The 20,800-nt window shown below is 41.5% G+C and overlaps 1 protein-coding gene and 1 long non-coding RNA gene across 6 annotated transcripts in view; one reads left to right on the forward strand and one right to left on the reverse strand.

Moving 5' to 3' along the window:
• The window catches only part of LOC125459131 (uncharacterized), a 70,339-nt gene extending 69,058 nt beyond the window's left edge, over positions 1–1,281 (reverse strand). For both annotated transcript variants that reach the window (XR_009446844.1, XR_007248968.2), the window contains exon 1: positions 1,010–1,281. This is a non-coding gene — a long non-coding RNA (uncharacterized LOC125459131). The remainder of the gene's footprint in view (positions 1–1,009) is intronic.
• LOC125459129 (uncharacterized protein C11orf24-like) overlaps positions 795–20,800 on the forward strand; it is a 71,027-nt gene continuing 51,021 nt past the window's right edge. For 3 of the 4 annotated variants that reach the window (XM_048545080.2, XM_048545081.2, XM_048545079.2), the window contains exons 1-2: positions 795–873; positions 1,001–1,283. Coding sequence is in view for 1 of the 4 variants with exons in the window: in XM_048545084.1 (XP_048401041.1) it covers positions 809–873; positions 1,001–1,283 (348 nt within the window). In the remaining 3 variants the exon portion in view is untranslated. The remainder of the gene's footprint in view (positions 874–1,000; positions 1,284–20,800) is intronic. The other variant, XM_048545084.1, reaches the window with a different exon arrangement.

Genomic DNA, 20,800 nt, shown 5'->3' on the forward strand with positions numbered 1-20,800 from the left:
AGGTGACTGACAGTTAACTGTTAATAGCCAAATTGATTCTGATTGATCAAACCAATGCCCTATCCTCCAAGCCTGCAGTCCCCAAAGGTCCGATGGACTCCTACTGGGTTTGACTTGTCAAATCAATGGCCTTTTATGATACAAATGGAGAGCACAATTCATTACACAGGCAGCATAACATTTCAAAACGGGCATTATTGCTGAGGGTTTTGTAGAAGCAGATGTCTTAACAACGATTAACAGGCATTTTTACAGGCACATGTAACAGGCAGGGAGTTGAGGGATACACACCCTCATGAAGGCAGATGGGATTAGTTCAGAATGACATCATGGTTGGCATATAGTGGGCCAAACGGCCTGAGTCCTGCACTTTACTGTTTTATGTTCCTGTATGTTTATCCTTCAAATCTATCACCCAGACACGAGGGCCTTTTGTTATTTAGCAACATATACTGTGGATTTCACATTCAATCGTGAATGAATTAATGTTAAAAGCTACTGTTGATTTCTGGTTTATTTCCCTAAAAGTAACACAGATATTCATCAGAGAATCTGAGATAACCAAGTGTAGACCTGGATGAACACAACAGGCCAAGCAGTATCAGACTCCTTCTGCTCCGCTGATGCTGCTGGGCCTGCTGTGTTCATCCAGCTCTACACTTCATTATCACAGATATTCACCAAGCGTCTATAATTAATGTTTGAACAGCTCTTTCAGACTGCTCCAGATCACGCTTTCTCACAAGCTCCTTCCTTGACTATTGCTGGCAGCATTTGCGCGGCTCGGTTTAAGAGGCAGGGCGAAGCCATGGAGCTGTTCTCGGGAAAGAGCAGACGTGTGCGGCTGCTTCGGACTGGGTACAATTACCTCAGGTACGTGACTAGCGTGAGTTCCTAATACACAGGTTTGGGGAGGGGGAGAAAAATCAGAGTTGGGCTTGAAGACCTGTGCAACCTAAATCGAATCAAACAGACCGATTTCCTCATTGTTTTGTTCCAGTTTGGTTACCTCAGTTCCGCTGGCGCTTGCGGACTGCTCTCGCATTTTTTTTCCGCTGAATCCCGAGTGCAGGCATGCGATGACGTTGCAAGGTCCCCAGAAGCTTGAAGCACAGGGAGCTTCTTTCCAGACGCTGAGCCCAGCTTCCACATCTGAAGCAAGGCAAGCAACTGCGTGCAGATCGGGCTTTTACTTCACTGGAGGGGAGGACCGGACAAATCATTCTCGCTGCCGACCACAGCGCGACTTTTCTCAAGTTAGAGACTCATTTACGGCAGCAATGGTAAGTCATAGAGAGAAAAAAAGTTAATCCTTGAAAGTTTTGCCTGACCCAGTTCACGAACTTAGTTGACAGATTCTAGGCTGGCATGAAAAGTGCAGAGCAAATTCTTCACATACATTATGCTTTTAGTTGTCTATGAAGTGCCTTAATATTTCAAAGCTTTTGTTTCATTTAGTAACTTCACATTACGTCTGTGTGATTTGATTACTGATCATGGGTGTTACAATTTGCAGTGTAGTAGTAATCTCTTCCTCCCTCTTTCCAAATAAAGAGACTGGCCTGCTCTATTTAAATAGTTGTACAGACGCCGGGGTTTGTGAGATGAAGAGGCTGAACGGCATGTATTCACAATAACACAAGTGTGGAGTCGGAGAAACACAGCAGGCCAAGCAGCATCAAAGAAGCAAGAAACCTGACGTTCTGGTCGGGACCCTTCAGAAATTCACAGCGCCTTGACTAACAAACACACGAGCCTAAAACTTTCCAGATTTATTGCCTCTTCCTCCTCTGCTGAGGCCGTGATGAGTCGCCTCCTTGAAATGTCATCGTACTCTGGCATGGTTACCCTCAATGTTGTTTGGGATGGTGTGCCAGAGTTTGAACCTAGTGACAGTGAGGGAATGGCAATTTACTTCTGCGAAAGGATGGTGCTGGACCTAGAGGGAAACTTACAGGTTGTGTTGTTCCACTGTGTCTGCTGCCCTTTCTACATGGCAGAGGTACTTTGGAAGGTGCTGTCCAAGTAGCCTTGGCATGTTGCCGCAGTGGATCACATAGATGTCATTACTGTCACTATCCCCGCAATGAGGTAAATGTGAAAGGTGCTGGGTGAGGTGCCAATCAAGTGAGCTGTTCTGTCCTGGAGTCATACAGCACGTAAACAGGCTCATCACCCCAACTCGGCCTGCCAACCAGGTTTCCTAAACTATCCCATTTTCCTGCATTTCACGCACGTCCCTCAAAACTTTCCCTATTCATGTACCTGTCCAAATGTCTTTTAAATATTTTAGTTGTACCTCCTTCTATGACTCCCTCTGGCAATTACAATCGCTACAGCTTCACTTTCCGAGCAGCTGTAGATATGACTAAAAACTATTTGTGAAATCCACAACTCTCCCTGGGATGTGTCTTTTGTTCAGTGTTGTCTCCTCATTCTAAGAGTTATTGATTTATTTTGGAATATCGCATCATCATGGTGATTGTCCTCTTGTACATATCCAAAGGATATTCTTCATATGTGATCTCCACGCTGAGTGCATTTTTGTTGCATTTTATTCTGATTTCCATATTAGTTTTCTTTCTGGCATCACTCACTGAATATTGGAAAGAGCCTTGGGTTTGTTTTTTCTCTCTGTAACTGGTAGCTGAAGCTAACTAAAGGACACCTACAACAAACAGGCCAACGTGCTTGAGTTGTTTGTGATCTTTATGGCTCTGAACCATGTGTTGTACATTTTATAAAGACAGCCTTCAGAATCTAGTTACCTTAGAATAATAGAACTTCCACAGTACAGAGGGAAGCCATTTGGCCCATTAAGTGCACGCTGACCTTCCGAAGCGCATCCCACCCAGACCCAGTCCCAGCCCACTACCGGATCCCACATTCAATAACCCTGCATTTCCCATGGCTAATCCACCTAGCCTGCATATCTTTGGACGGTAGAAGGAAATTGGAGCACCTTGAGGCAACCCATGCAGACACGGGAAGAAAGTGCAAAATCCACGCAGGCAGTTGCCTAAGCCTGGAGTTGAACTTGGTCCCTGGTGCTGTGAGGCAGCAGTGCTAACCAGTGAGCCACTGTGATGCCCATCCCATGCAGTGATGAGTTGATGTTTACAGACATATTCATCTTTTAAAGGTGCAGCAACTTCACAGATAATAGTGCAAAATTTGTAAATCTGGTTAAACCTGTCATTGGTGGATTCCAGAGATAATGGGAACTGCAGATGCTGGAGAATCCAAGATAATAAAATGTGAGGCTGGATGAACACAGCAGGCCAAGCAGCATCTCAGGAGCACAAAAGCTGACGTTTCGGGCCTAGACCCTTCATCAGAGAGGGGGATGGGGTGAGGGTTCTGGAATAAATAGGGAGGATGGAGAGAAAAGAAGATAGGTGGAGAGAGTATAGGTGGGGAGGGGATAGGTCAGTCCAGGGAAGACGGACAGGTCAAGGAGGTGGGATGAGGTTAGTAGTTAGATGGGGGTGCGGCTTGGGGTGGGAGGAAGGGATGGGTGAGAGGAAGAACAGGTTAGGGAGGCAGAGACAGGTTGGACTGGTTTTGGGATGCAGTGGGTGGAGGGGAAGAGCTGGGCTGGTTGTGTGGTGCAGTGGGGGGAGGGGACGAACTGGGCTGGTTTAGGGATGCAGTTGGAGAAGGGGAGATTTTGAAACTGGTGAAGTCCACATTGATACCATTTAGGCTGCAGGGCTCCCAGGCGGAATATGAGTTGCTGTTCCTGCAACCTTCGGGTGGCATCATTGTGGCACTGCAGGAGGCCCATGATGGACATGTCATCTAAAGAATGGGAGGGGGAGTGGAAATGGTTTGCGACTGGGAGGTGCAGTTGTTTGTTGCGAACTGAGCGGAGGTGTTCTGCAAAGCGGTCTCCAAGCCTCTGCTTGGTTTCCCCAATGTAGAGGAAGCCACACCGGGTACAGTGGATGCAGTGGATTCCATCTTTTTGCGAATGAATGTTGCTGCTGCATACGTTTCTCTGGTCGTGTTCCGGCAACCAGGTTGATGCCAGCAATTGACTCTCCAATTGTAAAGTGTAATGTTGACCACTTGTCATTTAAAATGTATTGATTAATGTTTAGTAACCAATTTAGAAATTGGCATTGACACAAATATACTCCTTTGGAGAATTTGTTATATCATATCTGCGGGGTTTTACTAAATATCTATAATTTGCATATTAATGTGATCAGTGTTAATCAGAATTGTAGGCTAGAAGTAACCATTTTTCAAGTGATTTATGCTTGTGATGTGTCCTTCTGCAGAATTGTTGGAAGTTTGGTTCTGGTGCTGCTCAGAATAATCTTGATAGCTTATAGATACTCATGCCTTCTGGTTGAAAGTCATCTGTTATAGTTCGTTGTATTTCAGAATTGTTGGAAGAGAACACAGCTAAACTTGTAACAAATAACAGCAATTCAACAATGTATTACCTTTTCATATTTGTTTGATCTTTGCTGCTGAAGAGTTTAATTTACCACTGGAGTTTACATTTCATTGTGAATACAAAACTGGTCATTCCGATAACATCTCCCATCCAAATCTGAACATGACTTGTCTCAGCATTAGTGTTTCAGCTATCACAATGTCCTCAGCTGAACCTATCACCATCTCTGGCTCAATTCAGGACAGACCTATTAGCGATAGCGGCTCAATGGTGTATAGTCAGGACAAAGTAGGTTTGGGAGTCCTCAACATTTAAGTCTCATGATATTAGGTCAAATTCAAGTGAAGAATAAGATAATATATGTGGAGCTGGAGGAACACAGCAGGCCAGGCAGTGACAGAGGAGCAGGAAAGCTGATGTTTCAGGTAGGGATGCTTCTTCAGAACAATTTCTGAAGAAGGGTCTTGACTTGAAACATCAGCTTTCCTGCTCCTCTGAAGCTGCCCGACTGGCTGTGTTCCTCCAGCTCCACACTGTGTTATCTCAGACTTCAGCATCGGCAATTCTTACTACCTTTTAAGTGAAGAAACATTCTGTTGCTTAGGTGATGAGTGTTCATATTAAGATCCTACTGTCAGAATTATCAATCTTTGTCCAATTAGATTCACTTAGTCTGATCATCTTAAAAAAAATGAGTGTATTGAAGACAGCAAATGTTATAAAGGTGCCAATTGTGCTGCAGAATTCACACCTCCTGTTGTTCCGTTACAGCTGAAGAATGGTTATTGATCCAATATTGTGGCAAATTGCCCCGTCCACTAAAAGCAGGACAAGTCTAAGTTTACTACCCCATCAGTGTATTCTGAATCATCAGTAAATGACGAAAGGTGTTGCCAACAGTGCTGTCAGGCAGCATTTACTTAACCAATAAATTGCTAACACTCACATTTACCTCTTCTAGGAAGTCTCGGCTCCTGACCCTATTACAGCCTTGGTCCAAACGTTGACAAATTGCTGAAGTCCAAAGTTGATGTGAGAGTGACTTCTCCTAAATTCACATCAGCATTTGGCCAAGTATGACATTAAGCAGCCCTAGTAACATTGAAATCAGTAGAAATCAGGGCAAATTACCCCCTGTTGAAATTAGATGTAGAACAAATAGAGATGGTTGCCTTTGTTGGAGACAGATCATGCCCAGTGTTGGGACACTATTAAAGGAGTTCCTTCTGGTAGTTTCATCGAACCAATCACCTCTAATCTGTTTTAACAATGATATTTCCTGCATCGTAAGGTCAGAAGTGGGGATGCTTTCTGAGGATTGCACAGTTTTTAATTTCATTACAACTCCTCAGAATGGGGCAATCCATAGCTGCTTGTGGCAAGACCTGGACAGGTTCAAGCCTCAGTTGAATGGTGGTACATGACAGCTGTGCCACAAAAGACAGCACTAACCTCCCTTTGACATTCAACAGTGTTATTTTGATGAATTTCCCACCATCCACATCCTGAGAGGGTATCCTGATCAGAAATGTAATCTGATAAATTAGGTGTCAATAAGAGGAGGTTAGAGATGTGTTTTCTGGGTGAGTAAGTCACCTCCAAATACAGGGCACAAGCCAGGACTATGATAGAATAGATCCTGGACGAGTGCAACTCTAATAATGTTCAAGAAACTCATCAATATTCAAGACAAAGGAGCCATTTGATCAGCACCCCATCCACTGCTTTAAACATTCATGATTGCAGCGTTGGTGTATTATGACTGTCATATGTACCTTTGACAAGACACACTCCACCAGCTTGTTAAAGCTCCCTTGGCAACAGTTACGAAACTGGTGACTGCCACTACCGTGAAGGAAAAATAGCTTTGGACGCATGGGACCACTACCACCTGTACGATTCACTACCCTGACTTGGAAATAAATCAACCTTCTTTCACATCAGCAGTGTGTAAGAAGTTAGGAACCCCCATCCTAACAACACTGTGGGTGTATCTTAATCAAACATTTTGCAGGACAACCTACCCTTTTGGGGAATAAAGAATGGTAAATATTTGCCTTGCCAATGGTGCCCACAACCCCTGAATAACTTGTTCAAACAAAAATGCACAAGTGCCCAAAAATAAATGTTGAATAGTACAACTGAACATATTCCTGTTTCTCAACAATGATGCCACCTGAAGGTTGCAGGAACAGCAACTCATATTCTGCTTGGGAACCCTGCAGCCCAATGGTATCAACGTGGACTTCACAAGCTTCAAAATCTCCCCCTTCCCTACTGCATCACAAAACCAGCCCAGCCTGTCTCTGCCTCCATAACCTGTTCTTCCTCTCACCTATCCCCTCCTCCCACCTCAAGCCGCACCTCCATTTCCCACCTACCAGCCTCATCTCACCTCCTTAACCTGTCCGTCCTCCCCGGACTGGCCTATCCCCTCCCCACCCCCCCACCTACACTCTCCTCTCCACCTATCTTCTCCTCTATCCATCTTCATCCGCCTCCCCCTCCCTCCGTATTTATTTCAGAACCCTGTCCCCATCCCCCTCTCTGATGAAGGGTCTAGGCCCGAAACATCAGCTTTTGTGCTCCTGAGATGCTGCTTGGCCTGCTGTGTTCATCCAGCTCCACACTTTGTTGTCTGTAATAAAATACACCTAATCTGGTCTTACTTTGTTTATTTGATTTGCGAAAACTTACAAGGAATCCAGGAATATTGCTCAATAATAAATGCAGATCTTTAAAGTTTGCAGAGGGTCCCAAGTGCAATGTTTAATTGTTTTATATTATATTTCATCATATTTCACAATATTATGTTCTTTAATCTCTCTTTCAAGGACCTCTTCTTTTGAACTATCAGGCCAAAGTTCAAGGAGATAATTATTTTATGCCCAAGACATTTTTGCTCATGAGGCTAAATTAGTCTAGTTTAAGACTTAGCTTTCATAAAATGAGAATACTGTCTATTGGAAGCAACTTTTCAAAATCAGTCCTGTAGCATTGCACTAAATAATTTCATTAATGATTCCAAGACACTTAAGTTATTGCTGCATTTAACCAAATGACCTTCTCCTGTCAGTTTTTGTATAATTCTTTTCATCTGTTAGAGTAATTGATACCAGTCTTCCTTGTTCTTTATGTTGTCCCATGTGCTGTTGTGAGTCCGATGGAGTGCATCACTGTAAAATCTAGAATAGTCGAAAGGTGAATTGAAAACTCACATCTACAATTGCAACGTATAATTGCCCTCACATATATTTCTATCCTTTCTTTCTCTCTATTGTCAAACTATGTTAATCAACTGGAATTGTTTGTGATTCTAAAGAGGTGTTGAAATCATCCAATGTCAGTCTAGATATACGAGCCACTTTGTGGGGCATCATCAACTTTAGTTTTGTAGTTACTTTGAAATTTGATAACTTCCATTACAGAAAGCGATGTAATTTTATGAACAGCTGTATGTCATCTGCAGAATTTAGAAAATTGATGTACGCTATTAAATTCTATGCATACATCACACAGATGGAGGCCATTTAGCCCAATGTTCCTGTGCCAGCTCAGAGAGAGCGATTTAATTATATCCACTCTCATGCTATAGTATTCTGACAATTTCATGCCCACCATCCAGAACATAACCTGTTGAAATACCCATCCCTGTCAGCCCGCTGTACTTACAAGAGAGTAAACCAACGAGGCATTTTACAAACTGAAATGTTTTCTTACATTGCAGTACATTCTGTGGTGTTGCATTTTATTTTAATCATGTTGCTGTTTTTAAAAGTATATTGTCTATCGGAGTGTACGCAAAGAAACCATTACAGCAATGCTTTAAAATAAGACTTCTGCACTTGTCATTATTGTCCACATATTATGGTTTGAATTAAATATTTAAAAAGTAAACAGGAAAAGGAAATAAAGCTACTTTGCAACTTTCCTTCATCACCAAATATTTCTGCAGTAGAACTTAATGTTATCAAAGTACTTTGTTAAATATGAGATTTAATCAGAATCTCCTTCCAAATCTGATAGGCAACTTTAAAACAGGTTACAAAATGTAACAACTTGCTCTAATTCATTCTTTCCAGTCTACTCTTAATTAGAACAAAAACTTCTATTTATACCTTTTAAAATAATAATCTATTTAAAGACATCACTGGACCATTATAAAACAGAGCATGACTGAGAATAATATTAGACCATATTGTCCAAACCTTGTTAAAGGCGAGTGTCTTCAAAAGAAGGAAGTGAGGTAGGGAGGCTGAGAGTTTTAGGGAGATCTTGATACCAAGGCGCCTGAGGGCACAGCCAACAATTGTGGAACTATTAGACTCAGGGATGCACAAGAGACCAAAAATACAGAAGTATCAATATCTTGGAAGGTTATGAGCTGGAAGGTCACAGAGATACGAATGGGTGAGGCCGTGGAGGAATTTAGGGAAAGGATGACAATTTTAAAATTCTTGACTGAGATCCAATTTGATTCAATGAGAATTAAATAATAGAAGATATTAGTGATGTAGGATGTAATTTGTGATTATTAGACCTGTTTTGATATGGTGGCAAAGGAGCTGAGAGTTAAGACCAGGGCAGAAGAATTTTCAGATTACTTCAGTTGTTCAGAATAATGATGGTGGAATATGGGAGACAAATCAGAAATATATTGGAGTAGTTGAGATGTAACAGACATGAATGAGGGTTCCTGCAGAAGATGAGCTTATACACAAAATGAGGACGATGTAACAGGCAGCCTCGGAGTGCAGGAGATAAGATTAGAAACATATTTCTGGGTTGATTTGTGACATCCAAGGTGGAAATAGTTTGGCTTCATCTCATTGCTGCTAGGGAAGGTGATGGAATGGGTAACTAGGGAATGGAGTTTGCAGTGGGCCCCAAAAACAATGGCTACAATCTTCCCAAAATTTAATTGAAGAAAATTTCTCCCCATCTACTTCTGGATGTCAGATAAGAATATAAAAGCAGCTTGATAATTTAACAACAGAGGAGGAGTCAAGAGAGGTGGTGGTGCTGAAGTAGAGTTGAGAGAAAGCTAATGCTGTGCCTTCAGATCATGCCACGGAGAGTCTGCATGATGCTCAGAGGTCAGATGGGGGTAAGACTAGATCCATGGGGGACACTAGAGGTAATAGTGACCATTCAGGATGAGAATCCGAGGCAAGTGAAAGTGAAAACAGGTGAGGACAGTTCCAACATAGATGGACGACAGCAAAGAGGCTTTGGAAGAAGATAATGTGGTTGTAAGTGTCAAAGATTGCAGACAGGTCAAGAAAATCAAGGAGAGAAAGTATAACTTTGTCATAATTATATAGGATGTGATTTGTGACTTTGAGAACTGTTTTGATACTATGTCTAACATGGAAACTTGTTTGGGAGGATTCAAACATGAATTTCCAGGAAAATGGGAAACAACATAAAAGACTTTGAAGAAAGAATGGATGGAAGTGGGACAGTTCTTTATGACGACAGGATGGTCAAGATTTGGCTTTTTGAGAAGAGGATGCTGATAGCAGAGAAAGCAGGGTTTTAGAAGATGCTCAGCAGTATTTACTGATTTAATGTATAACTACTTTTACACAATTAATATGCACATTTTATTTGTAATTGTGGAAGAACATAGTAGATGCCATTTTTCTTGCAAAACTACCAGAAAAAATTGTAGTTACTTGGTGTTTCCCATTGGTTTTATGGTGTGCCCAAAACTCAGATCTTCAAAGCTAACGATGGCTTACCAAGATACTGAATTTTAATAAATTTTCATCAAAACAATGGGCAAAGATTTACAAACATAAATTTCTTGCAGCTCTGTTTATGACCAATCTTAATATCAAGTCATTTTCTTGTAAATCAAGTCATGCAGGCAAATACATGAGATAACTAAGCATCTGGTGAAACTCTTCATCTGTGATAATTGGACTTAGGAGTCCAGGCTGAGGCTTATAATATTATTATTTTAAATACTAAAAGTATATTTGCACTCTAATAATTTCCTTCTAAATGTGTGTTTTACCAATACTTTGTTACTGCTGGAGAAAAGATTTGTAAATGCTCAGCTTACAAGAAAGATACTGGCTGAGAAAAAGTAAGTTATATTTTAAATAATTTTGATTGGACTCCTATTTCCTTTCTAACCTGCTGCCTTATTAGAAGTTTTAATCCTGATTGATTGGTGGATTCTCATTGGAAGTTATATTTATCTCTTTTTCCTTTGTAGTTTATATTCCTACATCTTGAGGTTTGATGTTTATTGCTTTTTATGAATGACAATTATTCAGCTGCGCAAAAAACCACAGGTATACTCATGTTAATATATTACATGGGTGAACCTGCATGTAGGATGCAATATTTATGTATTAGTGGAGAAATTCGTAGCACAATTTTTGTGAAATAGTTCCGTTCGATTCACTGTTGAAATGCATGAGCTTTGACTAGCCTGGAGACCAGTTGGATCTTACAATATACCAGTATTTGTTTGAACTCCATATCACTACTTTGACATGACTCTTCGCCCAGCCTCCATCCGCCACACCACCATCTCTCTTAGTAGTTGCACTGATGATATTTAACATTTGATGGCAGAAATTTCTTCCATCTAAACATTGGAGGTACTGAAGCCAGTATCTTTTATCTTTGCCTACAGCTCTGTTCCTTCTTGCAGACAAATTGTTGATGCTGAGCCAGGCTGTTTGTACCTTTTGTATCCTTTTTGAATCTGAGATGACCTTCTTTTGTTGAAGATAGTCATTGTCTTGCACTTGTGGGCCACAAAATGTCACTAGTGGAAATAAGCGGTCTTGATGATGGTACAGCTATGAGATGAAAATCGACAGGAAGCAGAGTCTAGTGGGGAAGGCAGTAGAGCAACAATGGCAGGAGTTTCTGGGTGTAATTGAGGATGCAGTACAGAGGTTCATCCCAAAGAAAAGAAAGATTATCCGGGGTGGGAATAGACAGCCATGGCTGACAAAGGAAGTCAGGAAATATATCAAAGAAAAAGAGACAGCCTATAAAGTGGCCAAGAGCACTGGGAAATCAGAAGATTGGGAAGGCTACAAAAACAAACAGAGGATAACAAAGAAAGCAATAAGGAAGGAGGGGATCAAATAGGCTAGCTAGTAATATTAGAAATGATAGTAAAAGCTTCTTTCAATACATAAGAAACAAACGAGAGGCAAAAGTAGACATTGGGCTGCTCCAGATTGATGCTGGAAGGCTAGTGATGGGAGATAAGGAAATAGCTGAAGAACTTAATAAGTACTTTGCATCAGTCTTCACAGTGGAAGACATGAGTAGTGTGTCAACAATTAGGGAGAGTCAGGGGGCAGAGTTGAATATGGTAGGCATTACAAAAGAGAAAGTGCTAGAAAAGCTAAAAGGTCTAAAAATTGATAAATCTCCTGGCCCCGATGGGTTACATCCGAGAGTTCTGAGGGAGGTGGCTGAGGAAATAGCAGAGCCTTTGGATGTGATCTTTCAAAAGTCACTGGAGTCAGGGAAGGTCCCAGATGATTGGAAAATTGCTGTTGTAACCCCCTTGTTTAAGAAAGGATCAAGGCAAAAGATGGAAAATTATTGGCCGATTAGCCTAACCTCGGTAGTTGGTAAAATTCTAGAATCCATTGTCAAGGATGAGATTTCTAAATTCCTGGAAGGGCAGAGTCAGATTAGAACAAGTCAGCGTGGATTTAGTAAGGGGAGGTCGTCCCTGACAAACCTGTTAGAATTCTTTGAGGAGGTAATAAGTATGTTAGACCAGGGAAACCCAGTAGATGTTATCTATCTAGACTTCCAAAAGGCCTTTGATACGGTGCCTCACGGGAGGCTGCTGAGCGAGTTGAGGACCCATGATGTTCGAGGTGAGCTACTGGCTTGGATTGAGGATTGGCTGTCTGACAGAACACAGAGAGTTGGGATAAAAGGCTCTTTTTCGGAATGGCAACCGATGACGAGTGGTGTCCCACAGGGTTCAGTGTTGGGGCTGCAGCTGTTCTCCTTGTATATTAATGATCTGGATGGAGGGAGCGGGGGCATTCTGGTGAAGTTTGCCGATGATACGAAGATAGGTGGACAGGCAGGTAGTACTGAGGAGGTGGGGAAGCTACAGAAAGATTTAGACAGTTTAGGAGAGTAGTCCAGGAAATGGCTGATGAAATTCAATGTGAGCAAATGTGAGGTTTCGCACTTTGGAAGAAAGAATACAGGCATAAACTATTTTCTAAATGGTGAGAAAATTCGTAAAGCAGAAGTACAAAGCGACCTGGGAGTGTTGGCCCAGGATTCTCTAAAAGTTAACTTGCAGGTAGAGTCCATGATTAAGAAAGCGAATGTAATGTTGTCGTTTATTTCGAAGGTTGGAATATAAAAGCAGCAATGTGCTTCTGAGGCTTTATAAAGCTCTAGTTAGGCCCCATTTAGAATACTGTGTCCAATTTTGGGTCCCACACCTCAGGAAGGACATACTAGCCCTGGAGCGTGTCCAGCGGAGATTCACACGGATGATCCCTGGAATGGTAGGTTTAATGTATGATGAACGGCTAAGGATCCTGGGATTGTACTCATTCGAGTTTAGAAGGTTGAGAGGAGATCTAATAGAAACTTACAAGATAATGCATGGCTTAGAAGGGGTGGACGCTAGGAAGTTGTTTCTGTTAGGCGGGGAGACTATGACCGGTGGGCACAGCCTTAAAATTAGAGGGGGTAAATGTAAAACTGAAATGAGATGACATTTTTTCAGCCAGAGAGTGGTGGGCTTGTGGAATTCATTGCCACGGAGTGCAGTGGAGGCCGGGACGTTAGATGCTTTCAAGGCAGAGATCGACAAATTCTTGATCTCAGAAGAATCAAGGGCTACGGGGAGAGTGCAGGGAAGTGGAGTTGAAATGCCCATCAGCCATGATTTAAATGGCGGAGTGGACTTGATGAGCCGAATGGCCTTAATTGCACCCCTATGTCTTATGGTCTTATGTCTTATGATCTCATAGCTGTACCATTGTCAAGGCCGCTTATTTCCACCAGTGACATTTTGTGGCCCACAAGTGCAAGACAATGACTATCTTCAACAAAAGAGTATCTAATCATCTCCCGTTGACTTTCAACAGCAGAACCATTTCTGAATTCTGCATCTTCAACATCCTTGGGGAATTTGGAGGACACTTATGGGAGTTGACCAAAATCCTAACTGCACCAAACATGTAGGTACTACAGATACAGGAAACGGTTGGAGGCTGGGATTCTGCAGCAAGCAAATCACCTCCTGTCTCCCCCAAAAATGCCTACTGTCTACAAGGCATAGGGCAAGAGTTTGATGGAATTTCTCACCTTTTTTGGATAGATGAAGCTCTGAGAACACATGAACAGCTCAGTACTGTCCAGGAGGAAACAGATCCCTGGATTAAAACTCATCTGTCCTTTAAATATTCACTTGATAATCACTGACTGTCAGTGGTAGCAGTATGTACCACTTACAAGATACATTGTAGAACTGCTGAGGCTCTTTTGACAGTCCCTTCCAAATCTACAAACTTTTCAAAATCACAGATAGGACCAGGATCCAAAAATCCTATGCTCATTTTCTGGCAGAATTCATTTCAATGGGAAGGGAAAGATATAGGGTGTGCCTCACAAATGAAGGAAACCCACACTCCACGGGGCTATCACAATTCACTGCTGAGTTCAAACTGATCCCATTTTTGCAAGGACCTTTTCCCAAGGTGGGTGCGGTGAGATGGAAAATCTTCCAGCTTACCGTATTTGCTTCATAAGCGAGAGTCCAGGTGGTTTAAGTATATAGATTGCAAAATTCTGTCAAAACAGAAGTACCATGGAAGCAAACATTAAGCACTCATGCATGCAGTGTACTTTGAGATTAAAATCTTGTGGCGTTGGATTGTGCATGCAGGAGTTTGTAAGTATGTTTCAGTATCATGAAATATTTGTGAGTTGTCTGACAGATTGGACGTACCATTGTAAAAGGCATATGCAAACATATACAGGACTCTCAATGTAGTGGCAAACTTATTTAAAACAGCATTCATGGTTGTAAATGAGTTGCACAGAGCTCTGAAGTGTATTACAGGGAGTAGGAGAAAAGGTTCAGCCTCCATTGTTCCGGAAGTAACATTGTGCAGGAGCAAAACAAAGAGGGGAAAATAGGTGAAAGATGTGCTGTAAAGTTGACTACCTGGCTTCTTAACTTAGGGCAGAGTAGGAACAGCTTTACCTGCTGAGACTACATGAGTGAGTAGACGATGCTGTGTCAGGTTTACACAAATGTATAAATGATGGAAATCAAAATACACTTGGTTGAATGGAACATAAACATTGTTAAAAAGGAAACTACAAGTGTTTGTACTGATCAGAACTACAGTCCAGGCAACAGACTTGGAAATTAAAGAGGCAGCATTCTTTTTATCCAGAATAAGAAGAGCATGCTGATTGGACTGGTGGTAATTGACAAGAGGTGCAGCAAGAACAGTTAACAGCCAAACTTCACTCTCAGACAGAATTGGTAGATTCTGATTGGTCAGGGAATTATCATGATGTAGCAGTGTTTGGGTGTGCCCATGACCTTTGTTTTTGACAAATGTGCGTTGTGTACACATCTGGATTCTTACATATCCATGCTAAAAGATCTGTTGTATTGGTAACGTCAAGTTATAGGGCTTTAACCATCTGCTTGACAATGAAATAGAGCATATCTAAATTCCCTTATGAGGAAAGATTGGACAGGCTCTGCTTGTATCTCTTGGTGTTTAGAAGAGTGTTAAGTACCTTATGGGTGAGGTAGGGAGGTAGTAAATGTGGATCTGAAACCATAATTAGAAGACCTGTGATCTTTTTGAACAGTGGAACATAAGTATGTGTATGTTGATTATATTGGAAGATGTGACTGTACTTTTTAAACAAAAAAAACCTGGTGATATGTCAGGATTAGGTGTGAAACAGCCCACTGAAAGATGGTACAGTGCAATTGACCAAATAATTTTCTTGTTGACTTTAATAATACCATGGAACGTAATTGAGCCATTTCTCTTTAGTTCATTCCTGTAGTTTACCTTGTTCCATTGCTATTCTCAAATGGATCATCTGGGTGTTTGCTCATAACCTAGGGAGTACCATATGTAATTAACTAGAGTTTATGTGCAATGTTATTCTGAAAATTGTTATAACATATAAGATTGTATTGTTATAATAGTCATATTGTACTGTCAGTTAGGCATTTTTCCTAAATATTTGCTGAAACTAGCAGGAAAGGATATTCATTTTTAAACACTTCTTTCAACATAACTATAAATATTGCATTGATAACAAGTATAAAACTAAAAAAGTATTTCTTAGATTGTCACATTTTTGATGTTGTGTCATGTTCAAATCATAAATTATTTTTCATGGAAGTCAGAAACAAAAGGAACATTTTATCCTACACTCACGTATAAAATAAGAACTCAAGTACGCTGTTGGCTCCTTGAGCATGCTCTGCCATTCTGTAAAGCCATGGCTGAACAAATGGTATTTTGAATGGCCCATTTCCAACTACACCAGTAACTTCTGAGCATTGTCTTGCCCAACAAAAGTTGACCCACCTCTGCCTTAAAAAAATTTGTTTATGACTGCACCTCCACCCCCTTCTGAGGCAGAGAGTTCCAGAATGTGCAACGATCTGACAAGGGGGGAAAAAAATGTTCTTTCCAGCTTAGTTCTGTAAGAGCAAGCCCCAGTTTTCAAAACAGCATCCCCTATCTCTGAGACAACACAGCATGGAGCTGGAGGAACACAGCAGGCCAGGCAACATCAGAGGAGCAGGAATGTTGATGTTTCCGGTCAGGACCCTTCAGAAGTGGGGAGGGAGAAGGGAACTCTGAATAGATAGATAGAGGAAGGGTGAGGCTGGGGAAGGTAGGTGGGATGGTGATAGGTGAATGCAGGTAGGTAGTGGTGGGATTGGTCAGTGAGGTTGGAGGAGCAGATAGTTGGGAGAGAAGATGGACAGGTTGTGTCAGGTCAAGGAGGTGGCAGTGAGAGGGACGGTTGGTCATGGGATGAGGCCAGGGATGGGGAGGCTATGAAACTAATAAAGTCCATGTTTAGGCCATTTGGGCTGTAGGTTCTCAAGTTGGAATAACAGGTGTTGCTCCACCAGTTTCCCGGGGATGTCATTGTGACACTGGAAGTCCAGGGTGGATGTGTGGGAGAAGGAGTGGGAATGGTTTGCAACCAGGTGTTATTGTTTGTCACAAACTGAGTGTAGATGCTCTACAAAGCAGCCTCCGAGTCTCCGGTTGGTCACGCCGATGTAGAGGAGGCAATAGACCACGTTGACAGATGTGCAGGTGTACCTTCATCTGATGTAGAAGGTTTGTTTGGTGCCTTGAATGGAGGTGAGGAGGGAGGTGTAGGGGCAGGTGTAGTACTTCCTGTGGTTGCAGGGGAAGGTGCCGGGGATTGTGGGACTAGTGGGGATTGTGGGCAATGTGGAGCGGACAGTGGAGTCGTGGAGAGAGCACATAGGCACATAGGGGTGAGGAGAGAAATATATCTTTGGTTGGGAGATCAGATTGCAGGTGGCGAAAGTGGCAGAGAATGATACATTGAATATAGAGGTTAGTGGGGTAATATGTGAGGACAAGGGGGATTCTGTCTTAGTTTTTGTTGGGAAGAGGGAATGTGAGGGCAGAGGATTGGGAAACACAAGATGCAGCCAAGAGCATTTTCGGGGGTGAAGTTGCCGATCTTGGAACAAGAGGACACCTGGATGCTTGGGAGTGGAACGCCCCAACTTGGGAGCAAATGTGGCAGATGCTTCAGTTCCACACTGTGTTATTTCTAACTCCAGCATCAGCAGTTCTTACTACCCCTATCTCTGAACATCCCCTCCCGCAAAGAAAAAATATCCTTTCCAAGTTCACTTTGTGAAGACCATTCAGGATCTTATATATTTCAATTAAGTCACCCCTCACTCCTTTTAACTCCAGGTAAATTAAGTCCAGTCTATCCAATCTATCCCCATAAAACAATCCATTCATTCCAGGTATTAATCTGCTAAACTGTCTCTGAACCACCATGTCCACCAATGCATTTATGTCTATTATTAAATTAGGAGACCATAATTGCACACAATACTCAAAATGTGGTCTCATCTACCTGAAGTATAACATTCTTACAGTTCCTCTCATAATAAAGGATAGCATCCCATTAGCCTTTCTGCACCTCAGAATCCCACAGTCGTTCTCATTTAAGCAATACTGAGCTTTCGTTCTTCCAGCCAAAGTGAACAACTTCACATTTTCCCATATTGTGATCCATCTGCCAGACTTTTGGCCAGTCCTTCAACTTTTCCAGACATATCTGCAAACACCTCATGCCATCTTCACAATGTACTTCCCAACCTATCTTTGTGTCATGATGTGGAGGTGCAGGTGTTGGACTGGGGTGGACAAGGGCAGAAGTCACATGACACCAGGTTATAGTCCCAACAGGTTTATTTGAAATCACAAGCTTTCACAGCTCTGCCCCATCTTCAGGTCAAGTCTTGTGACTTCTGACCTTATCTTTATGCCATCTGAAAATTTAGCCACCATGTTGTTTCTTCCCTCATTAGTATCAGAGATGTAAGTTTCTAAAATGATGGATGCCTTGAGTTTCATATGTTTGTGACTGCCACCGGAACAAAGCAGGAATGTTTCCAGTTTCCAAGCAGCATGGTTTGATTATCATTGTTCATGAAACTGTTTTGTTACAGACTTATAACCTGCCTGGCTCTGGCTTCAATAGGTTCCATTCATAATGAAATATACGAGAGCTTTAATGCACTTGACCAGCAGGCGAAGTTGGCATGTATAAAGTTGGTTAAATGAGTTATATTTTGGGATCAAAATTGCTTCAATTAGAAAATGACTGTATTGTTGACGTTGAATAAGTGTTATTATCAAGGAATGATTACTTGTACTCGTGTCCAATTTGCTATGTTGCAGTTGATCTAGTGCAGGATGCTCAGCTTATCTAATTCGACTTGCCCTACTGCTACATTTCCTGAGTAGAAACCCGCATGTATAATTAATTCATTGCCCTCTTGTCTTGGGTGTCACTGGAGAAATGCTGGCAGACTGAATAAGTCAGTTAAAAGCTACACTACTGGAAAACATGTAATTTTTCATCAGTGATACTAAGTGACAGAGTATGTTGGTATACTAAAACCAAAGCTAGTACATAAAGAACATGAAAGAAAGGAGCAGGACTGGGTCATTTTGCCCTTTTGGAGCCTTTTCATCCATTCAGTCTGCTCATGGCTGACTCGATTGTGCCTGAGCTCTTAGTTTCTGCCTCCGCGCCACTTCTCCCCACCACCACCACCACCAGCAGCATCTCCTTTATAGATCAAAAATCTGTCTACTTCAGCCTTGAACGTGTTCAATGACCCACCCTTGTAGTATTTCACCAATCGCAGACAGTAAGCTTAAAAATAGCCCCATTTATCTCTACTCTTTGCTTCCTCTATCCATGCTAATATATACCACCTGACTCCAAGTGCACACATTTCTTTTGCAAATCCTGCTATACAGCACTGGCTTGTTCCCTGGAATATGCCTTGCTTGTTGCATTTTGAAAGGACTTTGGATACATTCATCAAACACAGTTACCTTCTCATAACAGCACATTGACTGATTGTAACATAATTGTCTATATTCTTGCAACAATTTCATTTGGAATTAATTCCATCAATTTCTAAATGAAAGGTGTTCAACCAATAGGCCTATAGTTTCCTGCCTTCTGTCTTGAACATAGTTTTTCAATGAGACCTTTGCAGAAGAGAGGAAACTTTGCAACCACTGAATGTACTCTCTCTGCAACCACTTATTTTAGTAGATGCAAAGACCGGAGGATGCAGGATGTCTTCTGCAAGGGATCTGGCATCTCTGAATCCTGTTATTTTACCTCATACCTTTCCTCTGTTATAGTGATTGTGTAATTTTTTTTTCCCTTTTGCCTTTTGGATATTCTCGTATGCATGGGCTGTTTTTATTGCCTTCTACCATGAAGACAGATTCAAATTATTAATTCAAAGCCTTTGCCATTTTCTTGTCTGCCACTATTAAATCCCTAATCTCCTCCTAATAAGGAACAAATGTTTAATTTTAACTATTTTGTTTTCTTCCTTTTGATATACTTGTAAAAGCTGTGTCTATTTTTAGATATCTTGCTTGTTGACTTTCATGTTCTATTTTCTAACCCTCTTTATTAATTATTTTCTGAAATTTCCCAACCTTAAGAAAGACCACAAGCCCTTGGAGCTTTGCATGTATTTCTTTTTCCAGTTTGATACCATCTTTAACTTTATTTATAAATGGAAGATACATTATCTTTAGCATTTTTTTTAACTTTCTCATTGTTGGGAGCCTTATTATCCAGCTGATGATGTAACTGAATAAATTGAACTCAGTCTGAAATAAACCAGTTTTTAAAAAAAATTAACTAGTAGCTTTTCACCACTGTGATCATGGTTTGATTATTTAAGATATAATTTTAATAAAGTTGTTCTATGTCTCCAGTTTTAGCTTGAACTGGTTTGGAGGAAAAAAGACCACTTTAATTCACCAGTAAATGACCGATCTCTGAGCACAATTCACAAACAAAAACAAAGTTGCTGGAAAAGCTCAGCAAGTCTGGCAGCATCTGTGAAGAAAAAAATCAGAGTTAATGTTTTGTGTCCAGTGACCCTTCCTCAGAACACAATTATGGGCACAATTATTGCTCTGGATTTCAACTCTTTGATCCGCATGTCTCTTGCTTCCTATTCCAGTCTTGTTGAAGCCTAAGCATTGTTTCCCTCACATTTTGAATTCCCAGTTTAATCCTCTATCTATTCTGTGTTCTGTTGAGCTGATCTTTGTGGTACTTGTTGGTATTTTATTTAAATTCACAGGTATGTCACTGGTGTTGCTGGCTGGAGCAGCATTTATTGTCAATCCCTAGTTGCCCTTGAGAAGGTGGTGGTGAGCTGCCTTCTTTAGCTGCTGCAGTCCTCCTGCTGTGGGTTGGCCCACAATGCTATTAGGGAGGGAACTCCAGGACTTTGACCCAGCGACAGTGAAGGAACGGTGATGTATTCCCAATCGGAATGGTGTGTGGCATGAAGGGGAACTTGCAACTTGTTTCCAGATATCTGCTTCCCTATTCTTCCAGATGGTAGTGGTCGTGGATTTGAAAGAATCTTTGGTGGATCTCTGAACTGCATCTTGTAGCTGCTACTGAGAGTCAGTAATGGAGCGAGTGGATGCTTGTGAATGTTCTATCAATCAAGTGGGCTGTTTTATCCTGGATGGTGTGAAGCTTCTTGAGTGTTGTTGGAGCTGTACCCATTCAGTCAGTTGGGAATATTCCATC

The sequence above is a fragment of the Stegostoma tigrinum genome, chromosome 17, assembly GCF_030684315.1.
Source record: "Stegostoma tigrinum isolate sSteTig4 chromosome 17, sSteTig4.hap1, whole genome shotgun sequence".
NCBI classification, from domain to species: Eukaryota; Metazoa; Chordata; class Chondrichthyes; order Orectolobiformes; family Stegostomatidae; genus Stegostoma; species Stegostoma tigrinum.